Raw genomic sequence first — 20,911 nt, 5'->3', positions numbered from 1 at the left:
CAAGTATTTGCTCCCAGTGAAGACTGATGGCTCCAATGTCAGTGGGGCATTAATCCGCTCCGGGTTTCAGTCAGAACCAGTCAGAACTCTAAAGGAGTTCTGCACCTTGGATAGTTCCTTTAGGGTTCTGACTGGTTCTGACTGAAACCTGGAGTGGATTCACCACCCCACTGACATCAGAGCCACCAGCCTCCATTGTTTGCTCCGTTCCTACATAAAGAGGTGTGTGCACGCGTGCGTGCGTGATGGGCCATGCACATGAGGGGAGATGATCCTCCCTGGTCTCATCTCTCTGCACTGCCTCTCCCAAGGTCCTTCCCCCACCTCCACTGCCCCCACCCAGCTCAGCTCCAATACCAGATGCAAGCTAGGGCAGTTGGGAGGAAAATACTGGGACGATGAACCATGGGGAGGTAACAGGGGTAGGATTCAGCCCCCCTCACCTGCGTGCCCCTTTTGATTTTAAAATTCATCACATAAACACTCTTTGTAACAGTGGTGGGGAGTCTTTTTTCTGTCTGAGCCTGCATTCTCTTGGGGGTAATCTGTTGGGGGCAGTGGCCGGAGCTGGAACCAGTACAGAAATAAGTGGGGGCTACCCCTTGTCTCTTTCTGTCATCTCTCTCTCTCTCTCTCTCTCTCTCTCTCTCACATTCTCTCTCTCCCCTCCCCACTACACCATTTCCTCCCTGCTCAGACTGCTCTTCCCAGAGATCTGAAAAGTGAGTGTGCCAATATAAAGCTATACCTATGAAAGATATACATATACCTGTACGCTACTTTTGGCAAAAGGAGAAGGGGACGGCAGAGGATGAGATGGCTAGATAGCATCACTAATGCAATGAATATGAACTTGAGCACACTCCGGGAGAGAGCGGAGGACAGGAAGACCTGGCGTGCTATGGTTCATGGGGTCACGAAGAGTCGAACACGACTGAACAACAACAACAATGCTACTTTCAGCATCTGAGGTCCTCCTCTGAGTGCCTCCTCCAAGGGAAGCTCGGAAAGCAGCAACGAGGGAGAGGGCCTTCTCAGTGGTGGCCCCATCTGTGGAACAGGCTCCCTGATGAGGTCTGCCTGGTGCCTACATTATCATCTTTTCAGCACCAGGTATTTTCCCAGGCGTTTGGCAGCACATGATCAGTGTAATGGGTCCTGGGTGTGTCTTTAGTTATGACTGACAGTTCAAAGTTGTTTTTAGTTATATGTTGTTTGTGCATATTGTCTGTGTGTTTTTATGTGAATGGCTTTAAAACTTTTAATACTGTATTTAATGTTTTAACTTCTGTAAACCGCCCAGAGGGCTTTGGCTATGGGGCAGTATAGAAATGAAATAAATAAATAAATAAATAAAATATGAGAAAAGGACTCTCCCGCTGCTCAGCCTCATGGCTAGCCCTGCGCCTTCCATTTTGTGGATGTAAGCACGTTGCTGCCATTGGCTAAGGAAAGGAAAGCACCCTGCCAAAGCCCTTCTATCCTTTATGCAGAAGGCAGTGGTAGAAGGCTGAACTTTTCCACTTCAGATGGCAGGTGGGAATGGGGTGTCAGGTTTTTGGACTATTTAAACAGTTCTATGCATGTTGTAAACAAGCTCCTTAGAGAGAAGATATGTGCTAATTTACTGCATGCAGGGAGGAGCCTGTAGCTCTGTGGTGGAGTCCCTGCTTCGCATGCAAAGGGCCCAGGTTCAATCCCTGGCATCTCCAGTTAGGGCTGGAAAAATTCCTGCCTGAAAACCTGGAGAGCTGCTGCTGCCAGTCAGTGTCGACAATCCTGGGCTAGATGGACCGATGGTCTGGCTCAGTCTAAGGCAGCTTCCGATGTTGGGGTGTGTGTGTGTGTGTGTGTGTGTGGGTGGGTGTGTCTTTCAAATATTAAATCCCCAGCTGCAGTCTGAAGTGGTACAGTTCTGACTTCTGTCACCTAATTTTTCATGATGTATAGATGGGCTCTCAGAGACTCCAACAGGGGTGAAGACTTGAGGTGAAATAATAGTTGCACTTACCTCCGAGGGCATGTTCAGTCATACTGAGGCACAAGGACTCCAGCCTGTTATTGATATCAGGTTCTGTCACTGGTACCTGGTACTCTGCAGAGAAAACGAGCAGAAGGTTTAAGGCAGACGTGAACCATTTCCAATGCAGCTGAAGGCATTTCTTGTAACTAGAAGAAATTTCGGGCAGCGGCTGTCGCCAGGGCTGGGTGGTGGCGTTTTTCCCCCTGGAGAGTTTCCCCCCCACTTCAGGCTCTCCAACTGTTCTCTCTCACCCACCCCGCTCTAGAATTGCAGAATAATTTTGAATCAAATGGAAGGTGGGTGCCATCAACCACCTAGAGGCAATTAGGTTCTAGCCAAGAAGGTTTCTGTACTCCTCCAAAAAACCCGTGCAAAACCTGTCCTGACCAAGGATGATGGCGGGATGGAAGAAATGAGTATGTACACCAAGGAAAACGTTGCTCAATCATGCAAACAAATGAACAAACAGATGAATAAGCGAATTATATCAGCCTTCCCCAACTTGGTGTCTTCTAGATGTGTTGAACTAGCATGGCTGGCTGGGGGATGCTGGGAATTGTAACTCAATTAGGTTGGGGAGAAGGCTGAATTACACATTTTCAAATAAATCATACACTGTCTTAATAAAAAGAACATCTCTTCCCAAGTTAACTCCTTCTCCACAACACCTGAGATCTTCTGACAAGGCCGTGACCCATACCTTGTCTTACAGAGAGATACCATGCCACTAAAGACCCTTGCAGCAAGAGGGTATTCAGGAGTGGGTTGATGTTTGCCTCTTACCAGCTATTTCCCCAGTGGCATTCATTTAAAATCTTACTGTGAGATCGATGTCTCCACTGATTTCAGCAGAGAGATTTCAAGGGGCTGCAGGTGGGAGGCAAAAACCGATTCCTTGCAGGGGATCCTGCAAGGGCATTCCGTGTGTGTGTATGTGGCTTTTGCCCCCTACCAGGTTTTCCCGGGTGTAGCTTTTTAAAGCAGCCCCTATGCAAATCAGTGGAGATGACTCTTGGGGCAGTATCCAACGCTGCCTCTGTGCGAGCCGGACCCACCGCTAGCGCACTGGGGAGCTAGTGGCTCCTGAAGCAAATGGGGACGAGTCCAAGCACCTGTTTCCAGAGTGGGGCAGGCCAGTGGAGCTGGCAGGAGGGAGTGCTGCTGACCTGTCCCATGCTGGAAATGAGCACTTCTGCTGGTTTCCAGGGTTGCTTGAGGAAGTGCTCGCGGCAGGTCCTGCTGGCGAAGCAGAAGCAGCAGGAGCGTAGTGGCCGTGTTGGATGCCGCCCTTGGTGGTTTGGAAATTGGACGAGCTCTTCCCTGATTTGAGGAGAAATCATCCAGCTCATTTCTGATCCAATCTGACATAAGCCAGGAACGGGGAAAGATGGCCTAATGTCTCCTGAACTGATTATTTTAAAGGCCTGCTTAACAGAAGTCTGACAAAACTATGGCTAGTGGGGGCGGGGGGACATTAACAGGCCATGCTCACCATATATCGATGGCCCATTTAGGATGGGGAGACAGGGAGGGTGACAGCAGGCATGGGGGAAAGTGCCTTTGGCCTACCTGGCTGCTGAAACATGAGCATCGTCTGTGGGGAGGTGTGGACTGGCAGCGAGCGTGTCCTTTGCACTGAGGTGTGACTCCGGCTGGGCATGCTGTTACTTCCTCCGGGGTTCGCGAACCAAAGATTCTATGGGCAGAAGGTAGAACAGGCACCAGGCAGGTAAAGCGCACCCCAAAGGCGGACAGGGAGGAAAAGGGATGAGACGCCCCCTGATGGTGTGCACGCCAGAACACGGCATGCTGCAGAACTATGGGGTGGAAGGGGCGGCATGGGGAGACGCTCAGCATGGGAGGCCACGCTGTACATGCTTGAGGGCTGGGACTACAGTGAGGGCAGCAAAGCCATCTCATTCAGGGATCCTCACCATCGGTTACTTGGGCAGACTGCCTCCAAAGCCCGCTTCACGCATGCTTGTCCACAGCGGATGTCAGTATATTCGACTGCAGTGCACTCTTAATGGACTGCGAGCGAATGAAGGCATGGACTCTGCCGAGAAGCACTGCCCCCAAGGCGGCATGAAGTGTGATCAGGCCTGGCGTACCCAGTGGCCTGACGCTGCTGCCCTGGGGCCCCCACGAGTGTGTCTGAACTTGAGCCTGGCCCTCGTGCTGAAAGGGGTTTAATACCCATGCCCTACGGGAGTGAGCGTGGGTAAGGCCTGGCCTCGTGTACTCCCCTGTCCCTCTCCTCCTCCAGCATGGCCAAGAGGAGTTTGGAAGCTTTTGCTTCTGCTTTCAGCTAGTCATCTCCTCTGAACTGAAGGCAGCAGTTAGTGTTACTAACTATGGTTAGGGAAACAAGCCAGAGCAATTAACCACGGGTTGAAGTGGGCTTCTTTCTCTAATGCACAGTGAACACTAGCCACAATCTATCTGGCTTCAAACACAATAAGTAACCACAGTTGGCTGGAAACAGAAGCAAAGCTTTCCATCTCGTCCTCATGGCTGCGCTGGAAAAAGAGGGAAGGGGGAAGCACACGAGGCCGGAGGCTTGTGTATGTAATGCCAAATCACGATTTAGCATTTGTCACAAACCAGGCTGCTGTTCAGTGAACAGAGCTTGGAAGTCCCATCCACATCACTGCTTCTCCTGCACAAGGTTTCCTTTTAACCCCCTTAAGTGCTGCACTTGGTTTTCTGAACATCCATGCCTAAGACACCACCCCTTTCTCTCTTTTCCTCAAAAGCGTTCCAACTCTCCCTCTGCTCCCCGCCCCCCCGGTCCCCTTTGCATTGAAGAGTGAAAACAGGAAATGCCTGCAGACTGTTCTGGCTGGCTCAACTGGGTTTGTTTTTCCCTTTTTAAATGAATTTTTTTTAAAAAAAGGATCCAGCTAAGTCCAACAAAGGAAACTGGATGGTGACAAAGCAACTGTTGGTGACTATATGATTAACTTGCTCTTGCTGATGGAGAAGAAAATATCTGACTGTCTGTCTATGGCTTTGAGATTCATATGTGAATTTGGATTGTCTCCAGCATGTGAGTGTCATGATTGGATGTGGTTCATATGACACGACAGCCCACCACGGATTATTTAACCCACGACGAGTTGTGGCGCCTGCGGGCCCCATTTTGCATTTCCAACCCCCACTCAGGGGTTGTCTTGTTGTGAGAACCCAGCCACTGTAGATTATGCGAAGATTAAACAATCCTCGCATCACCCATGCTCGCAAGGTTCACATGACACATCAACCCCCGAGCGGAGGATGGATATGCAAAACAGAGGCTACACTCACTGGAGCCTCACCATGGGCGAAATAACCAGCAGTGGGCTGTCTTATCGTGTGAAGCTGCCCAGTGTGTGTGTGTGTGCGCGCGTGCGCGCTCAGCCCCTCTTCCCTGAGTTTCAGTAATAGTCCCTTTCTCTCCCCCCATATCCCACAGCCAGTTAAAATGATTTATAAGGACTGAATTGCTCCTTTAGACTAAGGTCCATCCAAGTTTCAACAACAGCCAGTTGTAAGACTACAAGGAGGCCATGAAGTTGATACCTGTTCCCTGTTGCTGGTTCCCAGCACCTGACACCTGCGAGATATACTATTCTTGGACATGGATGCTCCATTTAGCTGACATGGCTAATAGCTATCAATGGACCCCCCCTCAATGGATTTCTCTAGTTCTCATTTAAAGTTGTCCAAATTAGTGGCCATCACCCCCCTGGAGCAGGAGATTCTGTAAGTTAATTTCACATAATCGTTATGTTCAGGCAGCCCTTTTGTTCATTCAGGTAAGGTCCCAAGAGGTCGAGCTTGAACACTGGAGTAATCTGTCCTGCGGCTTCAACCTACGTTTGAGCTTTGCCTGTGACACAGCTGCCTCACACCTCCACTGCACTTGTTCCTGTGGGTCATCTCCAATGAGCTCCCTCTAGTTTGGGCCAACTCTTCCTGCCTCAATTTACAACGGAGGGAAGCACAACACTCTGGGTTCTGCCATCAGCCACAGAACCAAGGGCCAGTGGGAGGCAGCACCCTCCGCTTCCCAGGAAGAACATCAGAACATCAGAAGAGCCCTGCTGGATCAGACCCAGGGCCCATCAAGTCCAGCACTCTGTTCACACAGGGGCCAGCCAGCTGCCCATGGGAAACCCACAAGCAGGGCATGAGTGCAACAGCACTCTCCCTCATGGCAAGAGGGAGACCAACGTAGCCCCACGCATCAGCCAGAGAAAGAACAGTTGCAAGGTGCTTGCTTCACCCTTCCCACCAGAAAGAACACCTATAAGAACTTTGAAAATTAGTGTCAGTGTTTTGCTTTATTCCTCCTTCCTCCCAATCCCTTTTCATTTTGTGTTCGGACTGTAAACCTACGGGCAGGGAGTCTCTTATTATTAATATTTGTAAGGTGTTCTGGGAGTCGTTTTCAGCTGAAGAAATGCAGTAAGTAAGTAAGTAAGTAAGTAAATAAATACTAAACGGATCCTTTTACTTTAAGGAACTGCCCACAATCTGTCACATACGCACCTGTCTCCCTTGTTTCAGGATGGTGGGGTTGGCAGCTGCGTTGCGCTGGGTGGCTCCCAGAAGGCCACTGGGGCCCAGCAGACCCAGCCGCGTGGTGGGGAGATTCCGGGAGGGGATTTGGAACTGGCGTGGGTTCCGCCGGCCCATTCCTGCACCTACAGATCCAGCTGTTGGTAAGGAGTTCGACTGCCCAAACCCTCGGCTGGAAAAACAAAACAAAACAAATCCACTGACCTCCATTAAGAACTGCATTATGAATTCAAAATCTGTGCCTTCTTTGGAATAATGCTGTGGAGGCTGGTGGCTCCGATGTCAGTGGGGCAGTGAATGTGCTCCGGGTTTTAGTCAGAACCAGTCAACACTTGACAGGAGCTCTCCAAGGTGTGAAGCAAAGCACCTTGGATAGCTCCTTTAGGGTTCTGACAGAAACTCGGAGTGGAATCATCATCCCACTGACCTTAGAGCCACCAGCTTCCACTAGAATAATCTTGCATTTTTATTAATTACCAGAGACTTGGAGCGAAATTTAGCTGCTTTAGTTTCATTGCTTAAAATTAAGGATAATGCAAATTACCCATAATTCAAAATAGGAACTATCATTAATTACACAAATGTTCATTACTTCATATGTTAACCCTTCTATAATAAAGAGGCTATTTTTAATTGATATGAATGCAGATGAAATCTGGAAATTAATTATTTCGTGTGCCTCATCCCCCCACTCCCATCAACAGTTCACGTGGGGTTGAGGATTTGAGTTGCGAGGAAACTCCTGGACGAGACCAGGCCGTGTTCCGCTTCCCCTTGAGTCGCTTGGGGCTGCAGACTGAAAGGGTCCTTGGCCAATTATTTCCTCCCAGCTCCTGGGCGACTCCACCCACCTAAGCAGCCCATTGGGTTCCCCTGACCGAGTGGGCCTATAAAAACCAGGGCATCCCTCAGTCTTGTTCTTGTCTCCCAGACCTGGTCTTGCCACGGACGACTCGAGGCCCGGAGCATCTCCCTCCCACCCTGCTGCCTCTCTGGGCTGCACATGGCCTAAGAGCACCCCCCCGGCACAGCCGCCTGTGCCCCAACGGCGTCTTCCCTCCTGGGCACCAGATTTGAAAGGCAAATCCCCAAACCTACGCTCTTTGCTGCCGATACCCCGAGAGATCTAGGATGGATTTCCGAGGGAAAGACCTGAAGAGTTTTTGCACCTGCTGTTTCCATGACAACAGCCTTTTCTTCTGTGTCTCTGTAAATGCCTGCCCAAGAAAGTGAGGTGGGCGGGGGGGGGGGGAGAGAAAAACGTGAGAAACAAAATAAATAATTATTATAAGGATCACGTCACAAGTGATCATAATAACGGGCCACCTGGGCTAGTAATAAAACATCTCACTAAATAAGTAAGATGGAGGGGGAAATAACACGCTGTTAACAGGCACCCGCTGTTCTGAATGCGAAGCCTCTCCATTTCTAGCAGGGCTCACCCAACCGATTACCCTCTGCAGAAAGACAAATTGAGCCCCAGACACTTTCCTGTGTGTGGGCCATTCGGAGGCGTCTCCACAAGCCAAGGTCTTGCACTGCAAGGATCTTGCAGCCCTAGTGACATTCTCTTCAGCGGGGCTGAGGGGGCTGACAGCCATCCCTGAGCTCCTGACATGTCATTGGGCCTTCCACAAGCAGCCAGACAGCGAGCGTGCTGTGCTGTTCTCGCTGTGGAGCAGCCATTTCACAGGGGCTCGGCAGCGGCAAAACTCTCCACTGTTCTGCAGGATCAAAAAGTCGGACACGGATGTTGCAGTTGTGTTGGTTACAAATATTCGCCGAGACCCCGCAGTGTTACTTCAGGCAAGCCCGAATGCCCCTTGTGCAGGGGTGGACCTCAGGCCTGCAGCCAGATATGGTCTACTTGGGCTCCCAATCCAGCCCTCTGGGTTTCCCCCAAAGGCCACGCCCCTTTCCCTGGCTCCACCCTCCCGTTTGGGGGTTTCCCAGCTCTTGCACAGTTTTCCCCGCCCCCATAAGAACATAAGAAGAGCCCTGCTGGATCAGACCAAGGCTCCATCTAGTCCAGCATTCTGTTCACACAGTGGCCAACTGGATGTTGACCAGGAAACCACAAGAAGGACACAAGTGCAACAGTACCCTCCCACCCATGTTCCCCAGCAACTGGTTGAAATGCCTCTCCTATGCCTTCGTTCCTGGCAGGAAGAGCTTTAAGCTAAAATATGCTGGTATTTTTTGCCACATCCCCTTTGCCTTCAGCTCTGTCCACCACTAGAATGTGGTTCCCATGAGCTTCTCTGAAATGGAAATTTGCCCCTCGGGCTGGAAGAGGTTTGACACCCATGCCCTAGTGGGATTCCTTCCTTTGTTTCCCAGCTAGGGAAAGACCTGTTGGAGACTTTGAAGAGACATTGCCAGTTTGTGTAGTGGGCTAGATGGACCAAGGTCTGACTCAACATTATTGTGCCAGAGACACTCAAGCCTAAGTTGTATCATTGACAGATTGCTTAAATATCACATATTGGGTTAACCTGTAATGGCTGCTCTTGGGTGAACTGATTCTGAGGGCCTTTGGCTGGAACCATAAAGCTCCTGCTACCACAATGCAGCATGCAGGGCGGGGGCTATTTTTGTTCGTGTTGTTTAGCAAAAATTCAACAAATGCAGCTTTGCACTCACAGATCCGCTTCTACAGTTCTTTGGATCCAGGGCAACTGTACTTTCCCAGAGGCTTTCATACCTGCCTACCAGTAAGGACTACGCACCCACCGTCACACCATGTAGACACAGCGTGGATGTGGTGCTTGAGTTTAACCCTTTGAAGGCACGAGGAGTGCGGTCACTTGGCAGAATAAACTTTGCTTGTGGGTTTCCCAGAGGAATCCACTGGCCACCGTGGGAAACAGGATACTGAATTAGAGAGGCCTCTGGTTTGATCCAGCATGGCTGTTTATGTTCTTAGATGTTACAATATGAGCCTTAAGTTCTGTCCCATTGGAAAGTAACACGCGAAGATTTAGTTTTCTTTGGGCGGGTGGAGTGGAAAGGGTGGTGGGAGGTCTACTTCAAGGCCCGATGTAGTCCAGTGGCCAAGAGGGTGACTTACAAATCAAGAAGTCCCTGGTTTTAATGCACCTCTGCCATGGATTCATTCTGTCCCCACAACCTGTAACGGGTAAAGGAACGCTGTCCTGTCTTACAGTGCTGTTTGTGAGGAATATGGAGAATTCGGCAGAACGCTTTGAATGCTTAAAATGGTTCCATTACCCCTCTTATGTGTTTTCATCACTTTGCATTTTTCTGTGGAAATATAGATTTTCAGGGTTGTGAACATTCTGCACTAACTTACGGAGCCACCCTGTGGCCCCTAGACAGTGCCTGGAGGCACAGCACGCTGCGGATCCCCTCCGCCATGGCCATAGACAGAGCTACGACTGGGGGAGGGGGGGAGATCTGACTGTGGATCCCACCCCCGAGTCCCAGTTGCTGCGGAAAGCTCCATGGCGGCTTCTCTTCCGCATTTGCAAGTGCAACCTTGGAAAAGGATCTGAGAAAAGCAGGCAGGACAGTAGGGAGGAGGCTTCACCCAGGAGCCTCCCCGTCGGCGTCACTGCCAGCTAAGTCAGGTTGAGGGGCTGACAGGCCTGCCTAGCTGAAAAGGTTCGATACAGATGAACAGGGGGCTGTAAAAGCCTCTTGTTCCTTGGAAAGTGTTAGGGCAGTCTTCTTTCTCCTGCTTTCTTGCCTCTAGCATTCCTCTTTCTCTCCCCTCTACCCCTTTGTCTTGCAATTTTCCCCTCCCCCCAGCCTCGAATAACGTTATCTCCCCCTCCTCTTTAGCTCACTTTTGACTAGCCAGTCCCCCACGGCAGCCATTATGGGACTAGCCACACCCACTGTGAAAGCCATTTTGTGGTGGCGCCCACAGCAGTTTCTCAAATTTCCAGAAGTGCCCATGGGTCTAAAAAGGTTGGGGAGCCCCGGTCTATTGAGTGGCAATTGCACAGGATTGCACTCTTGAATTATTTTTTTAAAACTGCACAAATCTAACCCAAATTCTGAGACGCTTAGGGGTTTGTGACTCTGTTTATTTTATTACCCTTTAGACTGTACTCTCTCTATGGAGATATTAGAGTTGAATGGTTATCTCTGTGTTATATAGACATCCATGATGGCCTCTAATCATTAGAGCCTAATGAGTAAAATTGTGCTGCTGCTGCCTGGTAGAGATACCTGTTTGTTACGACGTGTGTGGCAAATGTTGCCTTCTAAAATGAGTGTGTGGTGACTCCCTAGTAACGTTGGTCAATTTATCTTGTGTATTTTAAATGCTCTTAGATGAGATTGCTATGGTATTCATTGCTTTATTGTAATCTTATTTCTTGCTGTTTTGCTTGGTGGTCTGTTTGGTGGTCTGCTTCTGCTTCTGCAAAGTCTCTCGCCAGTCAAAGTGCTGCACAGCCTTCAAATATAGGAGCAGCCCAGGTGGAATGAGTATTGCTGGAGTCCTCCTGGGAGGAGGACAGGCCTTGGTACATTATAGTAATTTGGGGTGGGGTGGGGGTAGAATTCTAAAAACTCTCACTGTGTTTGGAAACATCCAGGGGGTGGGAGGAGAAAATGAAAGCAGCTTTTCATGAGAGACTGGATGGAGGTGGAAGAGTTCCCTCTTTGAAAATATTAAAAGATTTTAAGCTTTGGCTATATTTAAACTATGGTCCGGGCAAAGAGAAAAGCAGGAAATGTAATCCTCTCTCTCCAAAGGCAGGAAAGTTGAGGTGAGCTGCCAATATGTTGGCCATGGCTGACTGGTGGCTCCGGAAAGCTGCAAAGTGGTGAGGGTGGTCTCCAATCCAGCACCCATGCAGCCAGGTGAAAAGACCCCCAAAGCTTTTAGGGGAAAACCGAAGGGGAGATTCACTGCATCGGTGCAATTCATGTTTTTTGTCATGTAAACAGCAGCCACAGGGAAGCAACGCCATAGGGGGTGGGCAGGGGGAATTTAACTCTTCCTCTCCCCGCCAGGGTCCCAATGAAAATAAAAGTGCTATTGAAGGGAGTGATCCCGTGGCCCCTGGACAGTGTTGGAAGGGCTACAGCATAGTTTGGATTCCCCAATCTGAGATTGGAGACAGCACTCTGACCTTGGAGGGGGGAATTGGAGATCTGATCCCCCTCCCTCTCCCACTTGCAGACAGCACACAAAGAACTGCGACCTCGGAGAAGGGGGGGAAAGGCAGGGGCTTATGATAATCGAGGGCACAACCCATAGAATTGCGCCTCAATCCATTTTATCCTCAGAACAGCCCTGTGAGGTAGGTTAGGCCGAGAGTCAGCGAGTGGCCCAAAGTCACCCAGTAGGCTTCATGGCTGAGTGGGTACTCGAATCGGGATCTCCCGAGTCCTAGTCCAACACTCTAACCACTACACCACACTGGCTCTCCACCATATGCTTTTCATATGGTACAATTTTTGTGCCTGCCATTTTTATTTCGCTGAATTATGTTGGTTTGTATATATTTTTTTTAAATTTTGCTCTTTGATTGTACATGGTGTTGAGGACTCTTTTGGGCAGAAAAGTGGCTTATTAATGTTAATATCACTCAATAAATATAAAATACCAAATGAAAGCCAGAGAGCTACAGATGGCTTTGCCTGACTCATGGCCAGCCGGTTGGGAGAAGCAAAGTGGCAGCAAGGATGAGTGGGGCCTCTTGTCCAAGTGTGCACGCGGCAGGAGAGGGGAGGCAGCAACATTCTGCAAGGCACTTGCTAACACAGTCTCTTAAAATAACAAGAACCTATAAAAGATCACTGGCTAATGGATGTGGGGCAGGCTTGGCTGCAGAGTACGTACCACAAAACAAGGACCTGGGTGTGCCAAATTATTACAAACTAGCGGTGCTCATTAGCTGAGGTATTTCCCCAACATATTGAAACTTTGTAAAGGAATTAAAAAAACATATTACAAGTGTTCACAGAGATAATCCTAGACAATTGATTTCCTATTAGTATATCCCCCACTAGGATTTCACACACCCCCGCCACCAATATTTGTGCTAGAAACTGGCATATTTACACACCCAGAAACTCCAGGGGTGGTCTCTAAAAAATGGGAAAAGAAAAGAGTTTTGCAGTAACCTGCCAGACATTACTTACCTCATGAATTAGGCATTTGTCTATGAGCTGAAGATAGGAGCTTATATTCTCCTCATCAGGTCTGGAAACAAGGAGCTGGGTACACACTACAAAATAATAATGCCAATAATTTTAAGCGTGTGGGGAGGATAGCGACAGAAAGAAACCTCCCTTTCCACCGGGGAAATTTGCACCTGCTTCAAGCCTTTTTAAAAAATGGATTCAAACTAGCCCATCGCAGTGACCTGAAAAGAGCTACCCCCACCGGAACTGCCATCCGCAAAGAATCCGCACGCGCACACACAGAGGATTCCATTCATGCCTTTCTGTGTTTGATTCCATATTTTGCTTTCTGTTACTGTGGCGTCAATCTGGAATTACTCCATTGAAGTCTATTTATAAAGAGGAAACAGCTGGGTCTACTCTTTTCCTCTGCTCCAATAAGGAAAAGACTTTGGGTGGATGGGTCAGATGCAGAGAAATAAAGCCTTGTGCTTGCCACAAGGGGGCAGATGGGAACATATGATCCTGCAATTTACGGAACCACGCCACTGGCTGATCCAGCCCAGTATGATCGGGGGTGGGGGGGGGTGGGGGGAGAGCCCTCCAGGCTCCTAGGCAGAACTCTTTCCCAGACGTATGACCCACGGTCCTTTAGCTGTAGGAACCAAGAACTGAACCTGGAAGGCATCTGATTTTCCCCTGAGTTATGACCCTTCCCAAGAAAAGATTCAGCCTCCTATCTGTAGGACAGCCTCTCTCAACCTGGTACCCTTCACATGGGTTGGACTGTAAGTCCCATAACTCCCAGCCACCATGGCCAATGGGAATGATGGGAGTTGCAGTCCAGCCCTGCCAGTTGTGGGAGGCTGCTGCAGAGCCTCTGAAGCCCTTATGAAGCTGCTCCATGTCGAATGAGACTGTGGATTAGTATCCAATATTTAGAGTACACGCACTGAAATGCATAGGACTTAAGTTGGACCAATACTGGATACAACCCACTGAACACAACCCTATGGGTCCTTCCAGGCTCACCCTCCCCAAACTGGTTCCTTCCAGATGCTTCAGCATATAACTCCATCATTTCCAACCAGCATGGCCAATGGTTAGGGATGGTAAGAGCCGTAGTCCAAAATACCTGGAGGCACCCATGCTGGGGAAAGGCCAACCTAACCCATCGTGCCTTGAAATGTTCTCTCTCTCTCTCTCTCTCTCTCTCGTCTCATTTTGTTTTACTGAATATCCATCCACAGGAATGGTTCTGGAGAACTCGAAAGCTTTGTGACGTTTCAGCTGCCTAATGAAAAGCCTTATTTGAACTATGGTTGCATCTGGGTATTTTCTCATGGACTAGCACAGTGACTTGGTCTGACTGGCACTGGCTCCCCAGAGAAACCCCTAACTCTGTTGCCAGAGAATCTTTTCACTGGCCTTGCCAGAGGCTGAATCTGGGACATTCTGTATGCAAAGCACGTACTCTGCACCTCCTCTGCTGTGAACCCTGATTGGCCAATTAAATTATTTTGTGTTCATCAGCTCCAAACTGGATTCTAACCACAGCCAAATCTGGAGTCTAGTTAATTGGCACTGGGCCCAGCCTGGACTGATCCCTTGCTACCTTTGCTACATGGTGTGGCCGCTACCATGGCGGAAGCAAAATGCATTTTGAGACTTTTCCGAAGCATGGTGGAGAGTGAGCACAAATCACACTGACTCTGTGGTAGGTTCCACCAGCTGATCTACGGTGGGCCAAACCTCACAGTGCCAGTGGACCTGCTTTGGATAAGAATGGACAGACGGAGCAGGGGGAGGAGGAGAAGGGGAGCGAGTCTGAGAGAAAGAGCAAAATGCAGCTCTAGGAAGACACACAGATAAAGGTAAACGGAATAAAGTTAAAAATGATACACAAGATAAAAAACAAAAAGTGGGCCCAATGTTTCAGGTTGGAGTTAGAAGTCTTTCCTGGGTGTGAAGAGGTTGAAGACCCTGGACAACCTAATTCTGTTTGACTCCTACCACTCAGCTCCCTGAATGAATGCTAACAAACTAACCTTAATAATGTCAATGATTACAGTAATAACAACAGGGAGCGAAACATTTTACAGCATCCAATGGGGCCGGAGAGTTGACAAAAAGGAAACTGTTGCTTACCTTTCCCCATCACCTTGGTAAACTGTCCCGGGATGTCACCTTCAGGTAAAGGAGCTCCTCCGGATTCGCCCTCGCAACCTGGCAAATGGTGGTGCTGCATCCCCCCGGAGGCGGAGTCCTTGCAGTCAGACCGCTGGCTGTCTGAGCCAATCAGAGAAGCCGGGCGATGGGGCTCAGAATCCCTGCTCCGCTCATCCACCGCCAAGTTCCGAGAAGAGTACGCTTTGATTGGGGTGAGGATCATTTGGTGTAGCTCTTGCAGTGGGACGCGCAGGTTGCCGCCTTCTAGGATGTCCTATGGGTAGCAAAAGACTCCCTTGACCATTAATACCAGGTTCCTGAACCCAAATCCCAAAGCACTGTTTGCCTCTTTCTGAAGGACCATTTTGGGCCAGCCACGAGTCTCAAGAAAAGGATGTTGCTTTATTGCACTAGATAAGCTGGACAGAGCAGAGGGAAAGGTCAGTGTTTAAACAAAATCCAGTATGTAATAGGCTAATGTGGTGCTGTGGGGTGGAAAGTTTGATTTAGTTTTTGGGAGATCCAGGTTTAAATCCTTGCTCAGCTGAGAAACATATTGGGTGGCCTGGGGCCACTCCTGATTTTTCAGCCTCACCAACAGTAATCTGATATGCGGGTAGATGAAAATCATGGTAAAGCACTTTGCAGGCTAAAATATGATATAGACATGATTAATATCATTTGTCAAAAACAAGTCCTGCCAGACAAATCTGATCTTATTTTTTGATCAAGTAACCTCCCTTGTAGACCGTGGGAATGCTGTAGACATCATATACCTCGACTTCAGCAAAGCTTTCGACAAAGTGCCCCATGTTATCCTGATGAGCAAACTAGCTCAAAGTGGGCTAGATAAAACAACGATCCGGTGGATCCACAGTTGGCTACAGAATCGGACTCAAAGAGTGCTTATCCATGGGACCTTCTCAAACTGGGGAGAGGTAACGAGTGGGGTACCGCAGGGCTCAGTCCTGGGCCCAGTGCTCTTCAACATTTTTATTAATGACTTAGAGGAGGAGGTGCAGGGAATGCTGATCAGATTTGCAGATGACACAAAATTGGGCGGGATAGCTAACACTTTGGAAGACAGAAACAAAATTCAAAGTGATCTGGATAGACTGGAGCGCTGGGCAGAAAACAACAGAATGACGTTTCACAGGGATAAATGCCAAGTTCTGCACCTAGGAAAAAGAAACCAAATGCACAGTTACAAGATGGGGGATACGTGGCTCAACAACACTACAAGCGAGAAAGATCTTGGAATTGTTGTCGATCACAAGCTGAAGATGAGCCAACAATGTGATGTGGCTGCAAAAAAGTCAAATGCTATTTTGGGCTGCATTAATAGAAGCATAGCTTCCAAATCCCGGGAAGTACTAGTTCCCCTCTACTCAGCACTGGTTAGGTCTCATCTGGAGTACTGTGTCCAGTTCTGGGCACCACACTTTAAGAAGGATGCAGACAAACTGGAGAGGGTTCAGAGGAGGGCAACAAAGATGATCAGAGGACTGGAAACAAAGCCCTATGAAGAGAGACTGAAAGAACTGGGCATGTTTAGCCTCGAGAAGAGAAGACTGAGGGGAGATCTGATAGCACTCTTCAAGTCCTTGAAAGGTTGTCACAGAGAAGAAGGCCAGGATCTCTTCTTGATCATCCCAGAGTGCAGGACACGGAATAATGGGCTCAAGTGACAGGAAGCCAGATTCCGGCTGAACATCAGGAAAAACTTCCTGACTGTTAGAGCAATACGACAATGGAACCAATTACCTGGGGAGGTGGTGGGCTCTCCCACACTGGAGGCATTCAAGTCGAGGCTGGACAGCCATCTGTCAGGGATGCTCTGACTTGGATTCCTGCATTGAGCAGGGGGTTGGACTCGATGGCCTTGTAGGCCCCTTCCAACCCTACTATTCTATGAATAAACTTCATCAGGAAGCTGGAAAGTGTGGGTTTCAGGCAACCATGTCTCAACACCTTTGTAAAACTACAGCTCCTAAGGCATACTGGGCAAAGCGCTCCTCCAGCGAGCACCTTGGTCAGGGTGGATTCACCTGCCTCACGCCTTCCCTTACTGGGGAGGAGGCGGGCAGGAATTCCCCTTAGCACAGTGCTCACCTTCCCAATTCGGAGGGGAGGCAGTGTGCAGGGGAATTCCTGCTGTTATCTGGGTTTCAGTCAGAACTCTACAGGAGCTATCCAAGGTAATTTAGAGTTCTGACTGAAACCTAGAGCAGATTCACCACCCCACTGACATCAGAGCTGCCAGCCTCCACTGGTTACCTCCGATCACTGATTGGAGACAACAGTGGGGATTCCGCTTTAGGGGGTGGAGCTTCGAGGAGGAGCCTTGCCTGAGGCCATGTGGGCGAGAGATTCCCCATCTTGATTGAGGCACTCCTGTGCCCACTTTATTTTTTACAAACTTCTTTTAACCACAAAAAGGGGCAAACATATGAGAAACAAGAGAAAGAGGAAATGAGAAGAGGGAGGGAGGGAAGGAAGGAAGGAAGGAAGGAAGGAAGGAAGGAAGGAAAATGCTAGCTGTACAGTGATTCAAGGCAAACCTGGTGTTCAAGGGAATCACCTAATCTTATATTTTAACAACTCCACCTTTAGCCTGAAGGACTGGTGGAGATTCCTAGCAAGACACAATGGAAAAATAATACAGTGTGCCTGATTCAGGAGAGACAAAAGGAAATACTTTGTCACACAGGGCATAATTAAAAAATGGAATTCACTTTCACAAGATGTAGCGATGACCACCTACTCATGTGGTTTTAAAAGGGGATTAGATACATTCATGGAGGATTATGCTATCAATGGCCTTATAGACACAACTTGTTAAGACAAGCCCTGCTAAGACAGACTTCGTGACATTCTTGCTGTCTGGGCAAATCCTACTTACAGTGCAATCCTATGCATGTTGACTTGGACGTAAGCCTCATGTGCTTCACAGAGCTTACTTGGTGCTGAGTGTGTTTTGGAACTGCACACTTCATGGCAAATGTCAACAACTAATGCTTGATCCTTCATCTTCCAGTTTATGATATATGTAGCAGCCAGATTATGGTTGCATTTCAGCATTCAAGACAGCCAAACAGATACTTCAGTACTTCAAGATTTCAAACATGACAGGAAAGAAGCAGAGTGGAGAGTGGAAGAGAGAGACCGTGCGAACTGCTCAGAAGTCACACACAAAGCCTGCAGGTTGTTTCTTGGCCTTTTAAGAGCTAATATTAACTCCAAGAGAGATCTATTACAGCTTCATTACCTCCAGCAGGTTTTCTAAATACAGCCATGTATTATAAATGAGCGGGAAAGAGGTGTGAGTTAACCAAACACACAGGTAACCTGCAGAGCTACTGAAGACACCCAAGCAGAGGTGGGTGGGGAGCTAATGATCTACTTATCGTCTGCCTCAATATTATTTATGTAATAGTTAGTGTACAAAATGCTTTATAAGCTTTCCTAAAGACTGAAGGTCAAACTGTGGCCCACTGCAATTACCTCTTCCAGTCTCTTTCTGGTTGCCTCTTCTCCTTTTATTCCTGTGGACCACTCCTTCTTCCACTCCTTGCCTACAGACTTTGTGGTGTCAGACCTCTGCCTCTTCCTTACCAAGACCCCCTGTTTCACAGGAACATTGGAAGCTGCCTTATCCTGAGTCACACCGTCGGTCCATCTAGCCCAGTATTGTCAACACTGACTGGCAGCAACAGCTCTCCAGAATTCTTCCAGCCCTACTTGGAGATGCTGGGGATTGAACCTGCGTCCTTCAGCATGCAAAGCATGTGCTCTGCTCTACCACTGAGCTAGGACCTTTTCTGTACTCATCCTTCCATATCTCCTCCATTCCCAACTCTTCATTTTCTACTTCCCTTCTGGCCCACTTCTCTTCATTTGTTTCCCTCTTTCCTGTGGAGATGGAACTGTGACATCAGAGCAGATAAGTCAATGGTAACACAGGACTGGGAGAAGGAAGCAAAAATACTAAGAATGCTCACGGCGAATGACCTGCACAGAGAGTTCCAGAGATATATGAAAAGCCAAAGAAGTTAAGAAGCTTAATTACTAATACACAACTGAAATAAGAGCTCTGAACTCATCACTTCTGAAAGAAAAGCCGAGTCAACTCACCCTTTCCAGGGACTTGAGAAGGTTCTGCCTTTCTTTTAGCTTTTGGATACTGATCACAATTTTGTGCCTTGCACCCTTGGTAACATTCTGCAACGGCAACACAGAACACAACGTTAGCGCGCACTCACAAGGAAGCCACTGTCAGAAGGGGGAGGTACATCATTCAGGATGGAGCTTAGCAATATGTGGGACGCTCCATTAGGGTCACAACATTCAATTAATTGGTTAATCAATTAAAATGTTTTGATCAATTTAAAAGGTTACATTAACCAGGCAGCAATTTAAAAACAAAACAAAACAAACTCTTTGTTTTAATGGGCTGGATGCGGAAACTGCCTTCTGTGGATGGAAGGGCTCCCTCCTTCAGCGGAAAACTTCTGATCCAGTGAAGGAATCCCACTGCGGGAATGGAGGAGGTGGTTTTCATTGATTTCCCCCTCCCACTGCAGTCTCCTATGAATCCCCTCCCCCGACACTCTGCTCCAGGGGTTGGGGGACACTCTGCAACAGTGGAGAGCTTGGCACTGGAGGCTGCAGAGGGAAGGGGAAATCGGCAAAGAGCCCCCACCCCCCATTTTCCAGCAGAGGGAGTGTTCTGTGCAAAGGAAGTTGGATCCAAGCCAATTTTTCTCCCACACCCACGGGAGACAAGGCCTCTCCTAAGGTGGTAGCTCAAGTGTGGGGTATTAGGTCAAAACAAAGAGTGAATGGCTCCCCCCTTCAAAATTACTATTTGTTCAATTAAGAGAGCAACCCTATGCCCCCTAGACAGCATCTGGGGCATAGGATTGTTTGGTTTCCTGGCTCTGAGACAGGGCCGACTTGAGACTAGGAAAGCGTGTTAACCCCCTGCAGCCAGTGCAGAGAGAACCGTGGCAGCAGCTGCTACAAGTTCACAAATGCAAGCTCATAGAAGGGTAAAAGGGGGCGTGCCGGTGGGTGGGGAGGGGAGGAGACCGGGGACGTGGGGATACAAGCTATCCCCAGCCATCCTCAGCCTCCTTCCCTCCCCAAAGCCTCCGCTAGATGGGCGGAACTGTCTGTCTAGGTAAAATGCCTTGCACCTCCTGCTCTGCACAGGATACTTGTCAGCCTCTGAGTTCGGAGGCTTCCGAGTACCCAGGGCGCATCCCATAGGACTGGCCCTAAATCCCACATCACTGATCAACAATAGCCCTGTCCAACCATAGCCTATTGATGAATTATCACCGTATTCCACTTGTGGAGGGCGATTGTCTGAAGAGGAGAGCCTCCTCTACCCTTGGAGGCTCTCCACGAGATCGAGAACACTGGAAAATCAGGGTTCTCCATGGCGTGGAGAGCCTCCACGAAGAGCAGAGGCTCTCTTCAGGCAGTTGCCCTCCACACGTGCGAGGAGGGAGAGGAGGCGGGCTGGAGGCCATTTTGACCCCTTCTGAATGACTGAACAGGGCTCCAGACTGATCTGAGTGGGTGATTCAAGCTTCTGATGGAGGCTGGGGCTTCTCTGAGGGCCTTGTGCTTAGATGGCCAAACTAACCCATCGGAAATTCTTTACTAGGGAAGTGAGCGTACTTGAGCCTCAAGCTGACATTCAGTCAGGGCCATCATTTCGTCATATGTCATCTGGGAGAAAAGGGCGGCGTACTTGTGAAGGCGCAGACTTTTGAGCCAGGCAGGAACATCTGCAAATTAAAGAGACACATGTGACAATTAAACATTAAGGTTTTTGTTTTTTTACAGTGCAGCTGAGCAGCCTGGCACACACATCATCAACAACTGTGCAGTGCAGCAGCCATTTCCAATCTGGTGCCCTCCAGCTGTGCTGGACTGCAAGCCCCATCATTCCCAGCCAGCACGGTTTCTGGACTCGATCGTCAGGACTCAATGGTCTTATAGGTCCCTTCCAGCCCTACTATTCTATGATTCTATGGAGGC

The 20,911-nt window shown here is 48.9% G+C and overlaps 1 protein-coding gene across 2 annotated transcripts in view; it reads right to left on the bottom strand.

Annotated features, from left to right (window-relative positions):
- The window catches only part of SAMD4A (sterile alpha motif domain containing 4A), a 173,613-nt gene that overhangs the window by 12,336 nt on the left and 140,366 nt on the right, over positions 1-20,911 (bottom strand). For both annotated transcript variants that reach the window (XM_084835009.1, XM_084835018.1), the window contains 8 exons: positions 20,549-20,658; positions 18,995-19,081; positions 14,840-15,134; positions 12,710-12,795; positions 7,685-7,803; positions 6,557-6,758; positions 3,593-3,719; positions 2,012-2,095 (listed from right to left, as the gene is read on the bottom strand). In XM_084835009.1, coding sequence (XP_084691135.1) covers positions 2,012-2,095; positions 3,593-3,719; positions 6,557-6,758; positions 7,685-7,803; positions 12,710-12,795; positions 14,840-15,134; positions 18,995-19,081; positions 20,549-20,658 — 1,110 coding nt within the window. The remainder of the gene's footprint in view (positions 1-2,011; positions 2,096-3,592; positions 3,720-6,556; positions 6,759-7,684; positions 7,804-12,709; positions 12,796-14,839; positions 15,135-18,994; positions 19,082-20,548; positions 20,659-20,911) is intronic.

This window comes from Heloderma suspectum, chromosome 1, assembly GCF_057233095.1.
Source record: "Heloderma suspectum isolate Gila_16-S chromosome 1, 16-S_ref, whole genome shotgun sequence".
Taxonomy (NCBI): Eukaryota; Metazoa; Chordata; class Lepidosauria; order Squamata; family Helodermatidae; genus Heloderma; species Heloderma suspectum.
The sequence above is the reverse complement of the archived record's forward strand: the minus strand, read 5'-3'. Positions and strand labels throughout refer to the sequence as shown.